The sequence below is a fragment of the Xiphophorus maculatus genome, chromosome 3 (genome assembly GCF_002775205.1).
Source record: "Xiphophorus maculatus strain JP 163 A chromosome 3, X_maculatus-5.0-male, whole genome shotgun sequence".
In the NCBI taxonomy this organism is placed as follows: Eukaryota; Metazoa; Chordata; class Actinopteri; order Cyprinodontiformes; family Poeciliidae; genus Xiphophorus; species Xiphophorus maculatus.
This window is the reverse complement of record NC_036445.1, coordinates 2,685,001-2,700,116: the sequence shown is the minus strand read 5'-3', so window position 1 is coordinate 2,700,116 and position 15,116 is coordinate 2,685,001. Positions and strand designations below refer to the sequence as shown.

The 15,116-nt window shown below is 41.4% G+C and overlaps 1 protein-coding gene across 2 annotated transcripts in view; it reads right to left on the bottom strand.

Annotated features, from left to right (window-relative positions):
* cic (capicua transcriptional repressor) overlaps positions 1–13,208 on the bottom strand; it is a 45,637-nt gene extending 32,429 nt beyond the window's left edge. Inside the window, exons 1-2 of one of the 2 annotated variants that reach the window (XM_023331619.1) lie at positions 12,994–13,208; positions 1,036–5,028 (exon numbers count right to left, since the gene is read on the bottom strand). In XM_023331619.1, the coding sequence (XP_023187387.1) occupies positions 1,036–4,891 (3,856 nt within the window). In that variant the 5' untranslated portion in view covers positions 4,892–5,028; positions 12,994–13,208. The remainder of the gene's footprint in view (positions 1–1,035; positions 5,029–12,993) is intronic. The other variant, XM_023331618.1, reaches the window with a different exon arrangement.
* Between the last annotated feature and the right edge of the window lie 1,908 nt (positions 13,209–15,116).

Below are 15,116 nucleotides of genomic sequence, written 5' to 3'. Positions count from 1 at the left end.
AGCATTCATAGTAAAAAAATAGCTCTTCTGTTTGAAATGAAAGGAGTTAGATCATTTTGTGTATTTTAAATATTTGTGTTAACACTAGAATAGTGTGAACAATTTTTTGTTTGTTTGTTTGTTTAAGAAAATGTAATCTCAAATCTGATTAAGAACAGCACAGAATAATGTTACTGGGCTGGTATTTAATAATTAAAAATAAATATGATGCATAAGGAATCACATTTTATACTTCAAAACAATTCCCAACCGTGTGTGTGTTTGTGTGTGTTGAGCATAACAAAAAAAAAAAAAAGAAAAGAAATTACATTTACTTGCTAAGGTTTCTCAGTAAGCAAAATGCAAGATGTTTTTCTCTTTGGTACTTGGTCCTCAAAATAATCTGTATTCACCATAATGCTATTAAGTCTTGTGAGAATGTTTATTAAAATCATATTTTGGCCATTTTATTGAAAAATAAAAATCCAAGGGCCAGGTACAGATACAAGCCCATTAAACTAGGGATCTGTGCAAACTGAGATAGTAATGTGTGTGACTAAAGAAAAAATTGCAGCCATTATTATAAATATTGAATGTAAAAAAAATTAATGTAATTAAAAATATATATGGGATATCCTTAATATTCTGCACAATAATATACAGTTCCTCAAAAATGTTCAAATGCATCTACTTAAAATTAGATAGTTGTATTTCAAGCAGTATTTTCACATGAGTGTTCTGTGTTTTGTAATCCTTTATATGAAAAATATTTGATATATTTTTCACCTGTGGTGCCTAAATTACTGCTGATGTGCAGAAATCTGACTAAAATTATGCATTTTTAGAACCTCCTAATAGTGTTTTTTTAAATTTATTTTTAAATTAATTTATGCTTTAAATACTACTTAGAGAAATTCCCAAGATGCACAAACATAATCTTTGAACAGCTGATTCCAAATTAGTTATTTTTTCCTCCTGCAAGACTGAAAAGTTTCTCCCCTTTATTTTTAACTCATTCACCTCACACGCATAGCACACATTTGTACACGCACTCACCTGTGCCAGGACGTCCCATGATGATGTCCTTTCGAGGGGCAGGGTGCAGACTTTCCGTTGGTAGGATCAGAGGGAGCAGAGCTGTGGGAGAGGGGTGACAGGGAACCGGCTGCTGGACCTCTCCACCAAACCCGGTACACTTGTTGTCTTGTCGTTCTCCGGAGCTGTCCGTGCTACTCAGAACTGAAGCTGTCACTGTTGTGCTTACGGCAACCGAGAGGGCTTGGAGGGGGGTGGCAGTAGGGTCAGTGGAAGGTAGAGAGGAAGATGTCGGGGAAACAAGTACTAGAGTTTGGGCTGGGCTCCGCAAGTAGACAGTACCGTTGGGTACTGTTGCTGCAGCAGCATTAATTGGGACAGGAACCTGGAGGCCCGTGACGGGTTGAGGAGTAAGGGGGGTTAAAGCAATGTCTTTAGGTGGGGTGTTATCTATAGCTGCCTCGTTTCTTCCTCCTCCTCTTTCTAAGGGAGACTCTGTGAACTTCACTAATGGGACTTCAGGATTTCGAACAATGACAGGGGAGTCCCGCAAAGTCTGCTGGGGTATAGGGACCACTCGCCGAAGCCCTCCGTCAGTGGAGAGGGGAGAGGGAGGGGTTGCGGACACCAGCAGAGGAGGAGGAGAGGCAGCAGCAGAGGATGGGGGCCTGCTGGAAGAAGGTGTGTTCAGTCCTTTAAACTGGGAGAGGGTGGGTGTATGTGTGCGGGAATGTGATGCTGGTGTTTGGGGCGAAAGCACCCTGAAAGAGTTGTTGAGGTCCCCCAGCTCCAGCTCTGTTTTGGGTGTGTAATCGTGGTGGTGTGAGGGAAGAGGTGGTGGAGGAGGTGCATCTGATTTTCTTTTGCTGGGGCTCATGGGGACCGTAAACGTCAGGTTACTGTGGAAGGAGGGCTGGACGCCCGAAACATGTCTCTCCCTTTCACCTGCTCCTGTTAGGGTTGTTGGTTTACTGCCCCCTCCCCCTCCACCCCCTGTACCACTGGGCTGCCGGTGTCGCCGGTGTTGTAAGACTGGGGATGCAGTAATAGGGGAGAAGGTGGCCGGCCTGAAACCAAACAGTGGAGAGGGTGAGGGAGAGGGGGCAGGGGAGAAGGGAGACTGATTGGAGATAGGGGAAAAGGAAGGAGTGCCAGAGCGGGAGCTTCCTAACGACACAAGCATGGTGGCAGCCTCGCACTCATCTAAATCAAACCTTGACGACAGTTCATGGGGGAGGAGGGAAGGAAGGACCAAACGAGGTCTGGAGTCTCCTCTGCTGCTGGTCTCACTGCTCTCTCTTGAGGTCTCGTCCCACTCAAACTCACTGCTTGCCCTCCCCCGAAGGTCTGAAGGGGTCACCGTCCCTGAGCTGCTGCCTCCCCCTCCTTTCTCCCCCCCTGCTGCCTCCATCTCTTTGGTTTTCATGGACAAGTGTCTAGAGCAGTATCCTCGACGCTGAGACTCCTTCATACAGCCCTCCCTAGAGCACAACCTCCTCCACTGCTTCCCATTGAACTTCTTACGGATGCCATTGGGAGTGCACACCACATCGCCTTTTTTGTATTTCTGCTGAGCCAGCGAGAGAGGAGTCCTAGAACGGGAGGAGCCCGGAGAGGAGCCCACACCAGAAGTGGGAGTAGGGGTCTGGGTGGGAGTGGTTTTGGTTAGAGGTAGGTTTGGAGTGGTGTTGCTTATTTCAGGGGTCAGTAAAGCAGGGGATGGGGTTGGCAGAGGACTAGTTATTGTAGAGAGATGAGGTGGCCCTACACCCCTCACCAATGAGAGGTGAGTGGATGTAGGAACGTAACTACTCGGCTTGGAGACAATGTTTCTGTACTGGGAGGTTCCAGTGTTTGCTTTTGGACCAATGGAATTACCCATGTTAAAATGAGATACCTCGACATCTTCCTCTGGTGTGTTAGGCTGTTTCTGTCTTTCTCTGCCCGACAAGTTGCTTTCACATCCATGACTTGTGACGGCTACTACACTGGAGCTTACAGTGGAGGAACTGGCAGGTGAATGCATAGTTCCAGAGGTGTGTACTCCTGCAGCGCCCTCATGTGAAAATCCAGGGCCCAGCCGTGCTCCACCTCCCAGCACCCCCATGCCGATACTTAACTGGCAAACTTCTCTCTCTACCTCCATCTCCTCCCGGCGCTCTCTCTCCTCCCTTTCCCTCTCAAGCTCTCTCTCCTTTGCTTTTCCACCGTCTAACTGGGAGACCTCCCACGGAGGGATGAGTAGTCTCAGGCTCTGTCGGGACACCCAGACAACCCGACCCGTTACTTTGCCTTTTTCTTTCTCCCCCACCAACTTTTCACCCAGAGTTTCTCTGTCTTCGTTTAGGAGTACCTGGTAAGGAAACGAGACACCAGGGTGGGGGTCCACCTGAACAACAACCCCCTCTCTGTACAACAGAGGACTCCTTTCCTCCTCACCAAATGGGACACACACTCGAGTCCCAACAGCTACGGGGGAAATGCCAGGTGGGGGTGCATCTAAGATGAAGTAGACAGCACTCTCAGCCTCTATAGAGGGTGTCACCATAGTCCTACCACAAAAGGGGTATTTAACAAGGGTTTCTTCTCCTTGGAGCTGAACTTCAACACTACCTCCACTTACCCTGCGCACCACCCCTGGTCTAAACACAGGAGATTGGAGGCAGGAATCTTTACCGTTGGCAGTCTTCATGTCACTCTCCATTTTTCTTTTTCGTTGGCGAGCCAGAACTCTCTGGTTTTTCATGCCTTTAGCCAGAGCTTCAGCTAGTCCCTCTGAAAGACTGACCTCTTTAGGGTGTGAGTTTTGGAAAGGAGCAAGGATGTGGATATTAGCATTTGGTCCTGTTGCCTCCATCACATCCAGGTCAGAAGAATGCTCACTAGCTGTATCGGTAGAGGAAGAGCGTGCCGAGTTAGGGGCACCCTCCAATTCATTTTCCCCAGTGAGTGAGTCTTTTTCCTTGGAATGTGATGTCCTGAGGGTTTTATCCTTCACTGAGACAAAATGGTTTGTTTCTGTAGCTTTACTGTCTACTGTTAACACTGATGGCTGAGTACCTGCGCAATTATTACTTCTGCTATTAATGCTATTTATATAAGTACTTTGGCTTCCAGCACAACTGTTACTACTGCTAGTCATACTGGTAATACCACTTGTAGTGATATTGGAAGTACTGCTATTTATGCTCACATTAGTGCCTTTATTAATGCTGTTAGGAATATTGTTACTATGCTTAAAAATATTATTGAGAGTATTCACACTTTCACTGTTTTTACTGTTGATACTGCCGTAGCTGTTAGATATGAGAGCAGGGCTGGAGATAGGAATATTATTTGTGACACTTGCATTGTTAGCAAAGTGCTCATACATGTATTTTTTCTTGGGTACGCGCGCTTTGAATGTGGCCGTCTTCCTACTGGAAACTGAGCCCAAACTAGGACTGTGATTGGTGGCTTGCGGGGGTGCAGCTATGCCGAGTGGAGCTGGGGCAGAGGTAGGCAATACTACAGAATCAGTGGGTGGGGAACTGTTTCCATTTGTCCCCACCGTTTTTTCCTTTTCAGTCTTTTCCTCTGGCTTCTTTCCATCACTTGTGTCTGACACCACAGGTTTCATTTGCTCAGTAGTCTCCTCCTTAGTGGTAGTATTGCTGTTTGTGATCAGTTCGTCATCTGAGTTGGCTTCTGTGGGCGTCGGGGTGTATTTGCGTTTGGAAGGAGTGCTGGGTGTGTGCTGTGTGGTTCTGACAAGCGTCTCCTTCTTGACTCTTTTGGAGTCTTTCTCTTTTACGGGATGAGAACCAACTCGTTTTTTTCCTCCTCTGCCTCTTGTTAATGGTGGAGATCGTCTCCTATTTGTCTTCAACGGTCCCATCTCTTGCTCACTGTACACAAAGTGCTGCAAATTATATGAGGCTCCTCTTTTATATTTTAAGGCACTCCTTTAAATATTTTGCTCTCTTCTTCTTTTCTTCTGTGCTTTTTCTGTTCATCTGCTTTCCACCATGTAATCTGAAAAAGAGAAGGGAGATAAAGCAGACAGGTGGTTATTTATTGTCTTCACAATCAGAAACTGCTAAGGGAAAAAAAATTACATCATACATGGAATTCAGCTACACTGCACTACTCACACTGGCTCAATATCTAGAGTATGCTTTCAGTGGGCATACCCTCCATGCCTGCCCTGATTCACTGTGAAGTGCATGCATGCATGCATGCATGTCGTTGTGTGCTTGCAAAACATTAAACCTGGATTCCAGTGTTACAAAAATGATCGCTAGAGGAAAAAACCCCTCTTCTTAAGCTTTTTCTTTAATAAAATCTAAATATTGTTCCAAAACATTTCTCCTGACTCTAAAATAATTGTAAAACAAGTAAATAATTAAGATCTTGCAGCACGAGAGCTTGTGACATGAAAATCCCACAACATTTCTTTTCAAATAGAAGTCTATTTTATGAAGCACTATGCCTTTTTACTCTTTTACTTTAAGAGATTATTATCATATCTGCATATTGACTTGCTTGCCACCCTGTATGTAGACTCAGTGCTTTTATTTTAAAGCAACAAACCAAGTACTTCATGACTTGCCCTCAACTAACGAAGACTTCTTGACAGGCTGGCTGACAATACTTGGTAACAACAGCGATGAAGAAGCAAAACATATATGTGGTGTGACAGATGAATTACATATGATGTACAAATGATTTATATTTGGGTTGCAAGGTATTAGGATAATGTAGTTTTTGACATTGTTAGCTAATTTCATAATGACAACATGACCTACAATAAATAAATACCTATGTAAACAGTAATTCTGTCTTTCTGCTTTGGATTCATGGTGAAAATAGACCTTGTACCAACTGGAAGTAAAAATCAGTTTATTCTTTCCACCTTATCTGGTGCTGAGCAAAAAAAATATTTTGATTAAGTGGGAAACAAAATATGTCAAAAACTATAAAGGTAGGTTTTAAAAGGCAATAAGACAGATGACACGTGAGGCTTAACAGGCTATGAGTGGGTTCACCAGATGGAGGAGAGACTGCAAACAGTAGTGTGAGCTACATTTATGCCATTTACTGGTTGTACTTAAGCATATTTGCATTTTTAAACAGTAATGCAAATAGGAATGAAACACTATGAAATTACTAGTCGAGAATGTGCCATTATTGATCAATAAAGACTGGTTTTCAAGGAAGCTTAGGACTTATTTAATAAAACATTCTGAAAACTAAATCTCATTAGTTACAATCAATGTTTTGATACTTATTTGTTCTTTAAGTTTGTACAGAAACAGATTCGAGCTTACAATCTGGGATGTTTTTGTTGTTCTTATCACCCAGATCTAATCTCAAAAACAGTTTTATAGAAAAAAATCTGAATTTGACTATGTCTGCATATGTGTAGTTTCTTGAGGAATATTTCACTATAACTATTTAGAGAAACTAAATGCATTCAACGTATCTAATTAACTAATATCTATTGATATCCAAAATTGCTGATACATTTGCAATATATTGTGAGGTCCATATTTGTACACACTGTTAGATTACCGGTACTGTGACTGGATAATGATTAGTTGCTAACTACACAGAATTTGTCATCTGCTTTATAGATTCCCATCACAATCAAACTGCAATTTTTAATTTTTTTAAAGAATCCTGTCTAGTTTAAAGTCTAAAACACCAAGACTGGCCAAATTTCCTCAAGATAATTCTTCACTAAACAGAGGTGCATTGCTAGGGATGCATTGATATGAATATTTGAGCAGACATGAATGCTAAAACAGTTTTTACTGATGATTGTTTGAAATTTTATTTAGATAAATGTATATTTGGCAGCGTACCACTCAGAGTTGTTGTCTAAGTGCCAAGGAGAAGCCCAAGATATTTAATTTCATGAGTGGAGCTTTATGGCTTTCGCTATTGTTTTGATATATATATACACATATTTATTTAGATAAATATATGTATAATTTATATGCTATAAATGTAATATATTTAAATGTATAATAAATTTATTCTAATATACAAACTTTATTAGAAATTGCTTTGGGTTTATTTCAAATGTAATGGACATAGAGACAAAAAGGAAAGGGACAAAGAGAAAAAACGTAAGGAAGAGCGATGGAGCAAAATGTTAAAAGGGAATGAGGCAGATTGAGCGAAAGAATAAAGAGAGTACAAGAAAATGCCTTAGAGGTCTGCAGGTCCTTTACAACACGGTTTGAAGTTTGTGAAAGTTGTAATCTAGATTTAAAGATAAACAAAGAAAAATGTATGGATAATTAACTTTCCCAAAAATATATTTTAAATCTTGTCTAATTCTTGTGAACTTGCTTTGTGCACTGTCTCCTTTCCTAAGCTGGATGTGTCATTACAACTCTAGAAAAATAAAGTTTATATTGTGACAATGATGAAGAAGTTTATTGTCAAGCATGACTGAGCCTCTTGTTGGTTTACAAAAAAAAAGTAAGAGGTCACCAAAAACATTTTGTATCAAAAGCAATAAAGGAAAGAAAGAAAGGAGAGAAAGAAAAAGAGAAAGTTATCTTTAGTCTTCTTTCATTTAAACACACACACATTAATGTCTCTATTATCATTTGCATGATCCCTCCACTCAAGTCCCTCCATCCACTTCAACATGTGACAGCAAAGCTTTCTCACGCTGCGCATTATGGACGTGATGCTATGCGATCAACTTGGGAGTGAACATTTGTTTTGACTTCCATCAGAGGAAAATAGCTGGCGGAGGCCTGGGTGAGGTCACAACTACAACACGAGTGGGAGAAAAAGAGGAATACACGGCTGTTTGGTTGTTTGATCAAACAGGCTGTTCCTGTGTAGTCAGTGGGAATTTCCACAGTCATTCTAGCACTCGCCGGCTCCCTCTCACTTCTTCTCGAGGTCTCAGTTTTTCATAGTCGCCTTTTGTCAGTGTCACACTGATACTCTCTCTTTTTCTCACACGCACATACACACACTCATGTTTCACCAAAAAGACAATATAATTGGAATAATCTGCCTCGTTAAGATATGCCCAAAATGAGAGAAATTAAAAGCCTGGCGCAGGATCAGGCACACTCACTGATGCAAGATTACAGGCTTAATACAATGACACACACACACATTTACAGACATACACACTTACAGCAAGCCGCACAGACGTATGCATATGTGTTCCCCCTTCGGTTATGCTCAGCAACTCACCCACATGCGCAAATGCATGATTTCCGACAAATGCAGATATAAACACTTGCCCACTAATTCATACAGTACACGTATACACTTCCTGTCCTGACATTGAAAAAGTTTCTCTGTCTTTCAGACACACACACACGCACACCCAAGGTGACCTCAATGTTAGCTGTTTAACAACAACAACATAAATGAGTAACACAACAGTACCTCTTTTTGTCGTACAAAAACGCATCTCTCCCTGGACAAAAATGACTAATCAAAACCAAGAGTCGTTCACGCAATCATCACTGTATCACAGCATAAACAGTCTGTAAGTTTGGCTCGCAACATAAGCAGGGACGCTGTCATTTATTAATTCCTGCACCAGTCCCTGTGAATGGGTTTTCACACAAATTTGAAACAGTCAATCCAATAAAGATCAAAATTGGACAAATTTATCTCTAAGCTCATCTATAAATTTTAAATAAATGCATTATTTGTTCTAAGAATGGATCAAATTGGATTGATGCCACATTTTTAACTAAAACAATCAGAGACAGATTAGGACATTTTGATTTGATGCATTAAATGAAGATAATCTTGTAATATCTTCATTTTCTCCTGGACTCAAACCTTGCAGCACTAGTTTTCTCTTTTATGTGTCATGGTTCTTAAAAAAAAAATCTAAATTGGTAAAAATTGGCACTGGTCTGACTTTAAAGAAAACCAAAAAAATGCCTCGGCCAAGATAAGAATGATCGGTGCCTCTCTAGTTTCTCAAACTGACCTTTTCAGTGACGTTTCAAAGAGAAGTGAAGCTTTAAAAACACAACCTGAAACATATATGAGCATGATAAATAGTAACTAAAACCTGCTCTAAAAGTGCATGATAGAACTGGATTTAATTTAACATAAATATGTTAGTTTATGTCTCACTGATTTGTAGTAAGTACCTTCAAATTTTATCAAAACATCCAGTAAATGAGTGTAGTGGATAAACAAACTAGCAGAACATGCAGTGTTCTGCTAGTTAATTTAGATACTTCAAATCTAAATTATTTCCAACAAAAAGGCACATGTTTAATTTCTGATACTGTATATAGATGTGTATTTATGAATTGTGCTAAATTATTAATCTCTGAAAATAATGAAAAAGAAAAAAAAAAAAGAGAAAACTCTGATTGAAGGAACGCACTGTACCTCCCACCAGTACCAGACCAAGTACCCCTTCATTAGAGGAGATGATGGGGCCTGGACTGGGAATGCTGGGTCTGTAAAGGAACTTTTGAAAAATGGGAAAAGAGGAAGGAGTCAGAGCCACATGTCTGACTGTTTGGCTAAATGACTGGCGAGGATGTGATCTTAGCACAGAAAAATGTGTTTGGTCATGCTCATGGCCATCCCAAAACGCTCAAGACTTTGGCTGATAAGCCAGTGGGAGGCATGTGTGTGTGTTCTCATTTCATTTCCAGAGTAGTTATAACCAAAGTAAAATGTATATCATTTTGATTGTGAATTACCCTTTTGCTACTTTATTATTTTCGATATAGAAAGTTGAATGTGTTTTTGCTTTCCCCAACTACAATGACAAGAAAAACTACACTGATTGCATGTGGTATCTATTATTTCCATGCTTAAGAGAAGCAGAGAATTGAAATACTGCATGTGACCTAATCCTTAACTTAAAAATCAAAAATCACCAATCCATGATAACCACTAGCTTCTTGAATAAAATGTTATGATACAAAAAAGCAAGTCTGAATCAGAATTTCTCTGTGTTGGGAGCTGCTGAAGTGCATAAAATGTCAGTCAAAATTTTGGAAGAAAAAGTTAAATGCTGAAAATACAATTTTGTTCTCCTTTGGGCTGAATTTGGATGAAAGAGAAAAAGGAATTTAGAGGTGATTTGGACAAGTCCTGGCACCCAACATTAGAGGCAGCCATCAGTAAACTTGCTGCTGCTCTGGTCTAAAGCAAACTATAAATCTTACATCGATAGATAATCGCAATCTCCATGGCAATAAACTGGACTCCCCCTTTATATGACAAAAATCGCCTGTTTCACCCAATAAAACAGAGGATAAAGGGACCCTCCTTGTAATGTGGCCCCGGTCGGCAGCAAAACCAAACTTTACACACACACTAAATGCCCTCTCTGGAATTTACAGCACAGTCATGCATACTGTTAAACTCTCCCTTGGACTTATATATTATCACGCACTTACTTTACCATGTAAACAATCTCCTATACATACATAACTCTATTTTCACTGTATAAATTTTGCATATCTGCAATTAATACCCACAGGTTTTCTGATGAGTTTAAAATATAGAATTTCGTTGAGTTTTTCAGTTCGGATGCAGGTGCATGAAAAGCACCAGGCACGTACACTCACTCCGCTCGGTCATTTATAAAGAGTTCTCATCTCTGTGTTGCCATGAGAAAATTAAGTTGTGGAGTATTTATTACTTAACTATGAGACTCTAATAAACAGATGGCAGTTTATTAAGTTTGTCAAAGAGGAGAAAGCATGTGTCCCGCTTGCACGATGGCACAGGTTGTGTGTATGAAATGAAAGAAGGTGTGGGGTGCAATCAAGCGGCTTGTTGTACAAAAGGCATCAGCCGTGTTTAGACCGTGTCTGCCTCGTGCAATGCTGCATTGGCAGCTCGTGTCAAAGAGAATGTATGCATGTAGGCACCATGCAGCTCATCCTTCCCTCCTGAAACATTTTATGGGTGTCTGTCTGGGCGCAGGGCTGCAGTGACGGAGGAGGCAGAACGTAAAGAGGAGGAAGGAAGGACGACCGTGATGGTGAAGCCTGTCGTGGTCCTCGTACTCTTCGGTATAGCAGGGCGGCTTTGCCCTTAACTGGGTCACCGGGGAACACACACTCACACGTAAAACGGGAAAAAAAAGCAGACAACATGCTCTCTTCAAAAAACACTCACGATTTTGTTTATAAGCTCATGCGTGAGAGAGAGGTGATTGCACAGACAACATGATTTGAATAGAAGAATATGGGGTTCTGGTATTTTAGGGTGAGCTGTGTGTGTTTGTGTCTGCATGTATGAATGCAACTGAAAGGGGCCGCTTGTTACAGAAAGAGAATATTGTGCCTTAGTAGAAATACTGGTAATTGTTTAGTAGATCAGTGCAGATATTAAATAACATTATTATGAAGAAAAAAAAGAGATGCACCGATCATGTACTTCCCTGCAGATACCGATGTCTGGTTTTCTATCAGGTTCGACACTATTTTTACCTGCCTTGTAAGGGCTGTAACACAAAAGATAAAGAAATGTGGTGGTTTTGAACCAAGCACAAATGAGGGGATGAAAAAATATTAAATTTATGCAAAAAAGCCCATGTCTAAAAATAAGTGTATTAAAGTAATTGATGCAGCTATACATTGAAAATAAAGGGAGTTCATTTATGAACAGGAAAAATAATTACATATTTCAGTATTCCAATCAGGGAAAATTGTACAATTCCGATCTCAGGCCTATTGATCGGTGCATCTTTAATAAAATATAAGCACTAAGAAGGTCTGACATTTGTACACATTGTGGCCAGGATTGATCGTGGGTTTTTGTAGCATAGATCAGAGGTGACTCTTCCTGTTTGGGACCAAATGGCAGAAATGCCAATGTCACATCAATGTCCAGCTGCTCAACAACATCAGGACCACACAGGAGCATTAATGAGGATAATGGGGAATGAATGCCACAGTGGGAACATGCAGGAGAGATGAAGTCAAAATGCCCTAAACAAGCATCTAATGATTTGAGATAACTGTTGCAATACTGCTAGAAATGTGCAGATGTCATGGGATGCCTCGAATATGATTGCGGGATAGCAGAGCAGGAAAGTAGAGTGACAACGAGAGGAGGGAAAAGCCGAGAAAACACTGAAAGCATCCCCGGCTTCTCTGTGAGTACTACGAGAGGCGCTCTACAATGTCAAAGGAGTATATTATGACTCGAGGCGATCAGGCTCTTTGCTGTGCAGGATGGTGGAAAAAACACACACAAACCAATCGGTTTTAAAGTAACGCTTAATTATCTTAACCCCAATTATTCCTCATGCAGCATTGTTTTGTATGCAAGAAACGCACTATAACGGAAAAGTGTGCACGAAAGCACAAGCGAGTAGAGATTTCTTAACGTTGCAAGAACCGAGGGTATATAAAACTTAGATGAACGCAGAAATCTTTTCTTTATCGCTCTAGTAAGCAGCCTTAGTAGCATTAGTAGTATAGTGGTGGTTGTAGTAGTCGTAGTAAGGCTACGAGACGGTGGTACAAGATAACCACAAAATGACGTTTTCCCCAAATGCATTTTTATATCATCCCTTGTTGATTTCTTTTAAAATATCCCGAATTAGATCTCTTTTCGTGTTAGTAAACATTTAGGCTGCAACGCTGCAAATAGGTCGCTTGTTTTTACTACCCTACGTGCCGCGGCTCCGCGCAAAACTCAAAGACTAAGGTCAAGAAAAAGTACTCTACAATTAACATGCGACGTTATTGCCAACTGCATTAATGCGGGATCTTTCTGTAGGAGGATGGGGAAACATTTCAGAAAGTTTTTAGGCTGTTACGCTCCCACCCCTCCCCTGTCTTGGGTTTTTTTTCCCCCCTCGGCTCGGAAGCCTTGTCACTCCGTTTCTTTGGACGGTTGTGGAACATTCGACGACCGTTAGCGCTCCTACGTTCTAGTCTCGTGCTAACTCCTGAAAATGAAAAATCAACGTCAGTTCAGCTTCACTAACCTTTCGCTAACTTAGTTCCAACTCACCTCAAACAGCGTTTTTCCTCATTCCACAGAAAGATTTACGGTCCTATTTTCCCGATGGGGAGACTAGTACAGCTCCCAGTGACATCCCTCTGCGGTCGGCTTTGAGTACTTCGCACTTTACTTTTCCTGCACAAAACATGTCTTTTCCCCTCCGCAGAAACTCAAACAAGGATACAAAAAAACTATCGCTCTCCTTTTCCACTACAGTCACAAAATGGTGAATGAACCACTAACAGCTGGGGAACCGACCAATGACAGTCCGCTGACAGTTACAGTAGCCAAACAGCGCGGGCGCTGCGGCGCAGAGGGCGTAGCGGGCTGTCAAAGTCTAGCGGACGGACGGAGAGGTTCAGCCAATGGCGGCGGGGATGCTGAACGAAACCGGTGTCCTGTCCCAAACTTTACAGTATCCAATGAGAGCTTTGGGAACCATAGGAACAGCATGAGGGAGGGTCGAGAGGAGGGAGTATGTGACTGCCAGCCAATAAAAAGGCACAAATGTCCCCTCCGTCTCCTCCTCTTTTCATGAGGAGTATGTTTACCATAATTGACAGCACAAGTACTATCCCTGAGTAGAGCGTGATAACGCATCAACCGCTACAGGTTGATACAGGAAGGATCCAAACAGTCCTATGCGGTCATTGTCACATCTAACTGTTGCTACGCGCGTTTTTATAACTGTGTCCTCTTACCCTTTTAGCAAGACAGATTAAAACAGACGAAAAAGAAAAATGAGCTCAAGTTTACGTCCAAAAGTTATTTTCTGAGCTAATTTTCACTTTGTGTGGTGCAGCCGATCATCAACTACATCCCCCCTTCCCTTTCTCTCAGCAACAGACGCTCACTTTCACTGCTCTCAGCCAATCACGGCGCAGAATCTAACTCGCTCTGACGTAGGTGGTTTCCAAGCCACGCCCACTCTATTGTAAGTGAACGGGAGCTGTCCTGGCTAACGTCAGTTCCTCGGCAGGCGATTGGACGGACGAGGAACGTCTCGGGGCCAATGGTCGCTCGTTGCGATGATGTCATCACGAGTGTTGCCACCAGCTGGACTTACGGGGCGTGGCCTGTAGTAAACTCCGCTAACATTGTGTGTTTGTAACTTGCATACAGTGAATATGAATTTGTATAATGAAAATGATCCCCAGTTTATGTTTTATATGATGACAAGTGTCAGATGGGCATTCTGCACGTGGCATTACTTGGATATGCAACATGTGTTGGTGACCTTCAGTTTCTGCATAAACAACGTAAAGTGACGCTACCTTGCAGAAGATAGGTCCATAATTGCAAACATTACATAACCGCTGGCAAGTGTGTGTAGTAGAATATCAGACTCATGCTGAGGCAGACCATCAGATCTGGAGTGAACAGTGCCCCCTGCTGGTATGCAGGATTGTAACGTTGAAAATAGGAAACTCAGACTTGAAAACACAAGGAAGCCCCTGATTGGATAGTGGTCCTGTATGTTTTGTAAGTGTATGGCAACCTCTCCCCACTGTTCTTTCCTACATGTGTGAACATTTGTGTGTGTGTGTGTGTGTGTTGTCCAGCTCCTCTGAGACAGAGGAGCTGGACATTGTTAAGCGTGGATTTAGAGTGACATCTAGCGGTGATGGGTACGCATCGCAACTGATGACAAATCTGTTAATCTACTTGAACACTCAAATAAAAGTAGTGAAGTTTAAATCACAGCTATGTTCTTAAACAATATCCAAAACTTTAGGCATCGCACTGAGTAATAGAAGGCAGAGAACTTTTGAAGAAAGTCAAAATAAAACCAATTTAAAGTGTGCCACAAGCCATATATGAATGTGGAAGAAGGTGATATCAAACTTTATGGTCACACTATTAATTACCCTAAAGCATGGTGGTAGCAGCATCATGATGTGGGTATGCTTTCCCTGTGAAAGCATACCCACATAACTTAAAAGATAACTTTCAGCAGGACAATCTTAACAATAACCAGATCCACAAAGGAATAATTTAGATCAAATAATGACTCTATCAAAGTATAGAATATTAAATTGGTTTTCACAAACTATCTCCATCTAATCAGAAGCAAATTTAGTCTCTAGATGTACAAACCTGGAAGGGACATACCACAAAAAACTTGCAGTTGT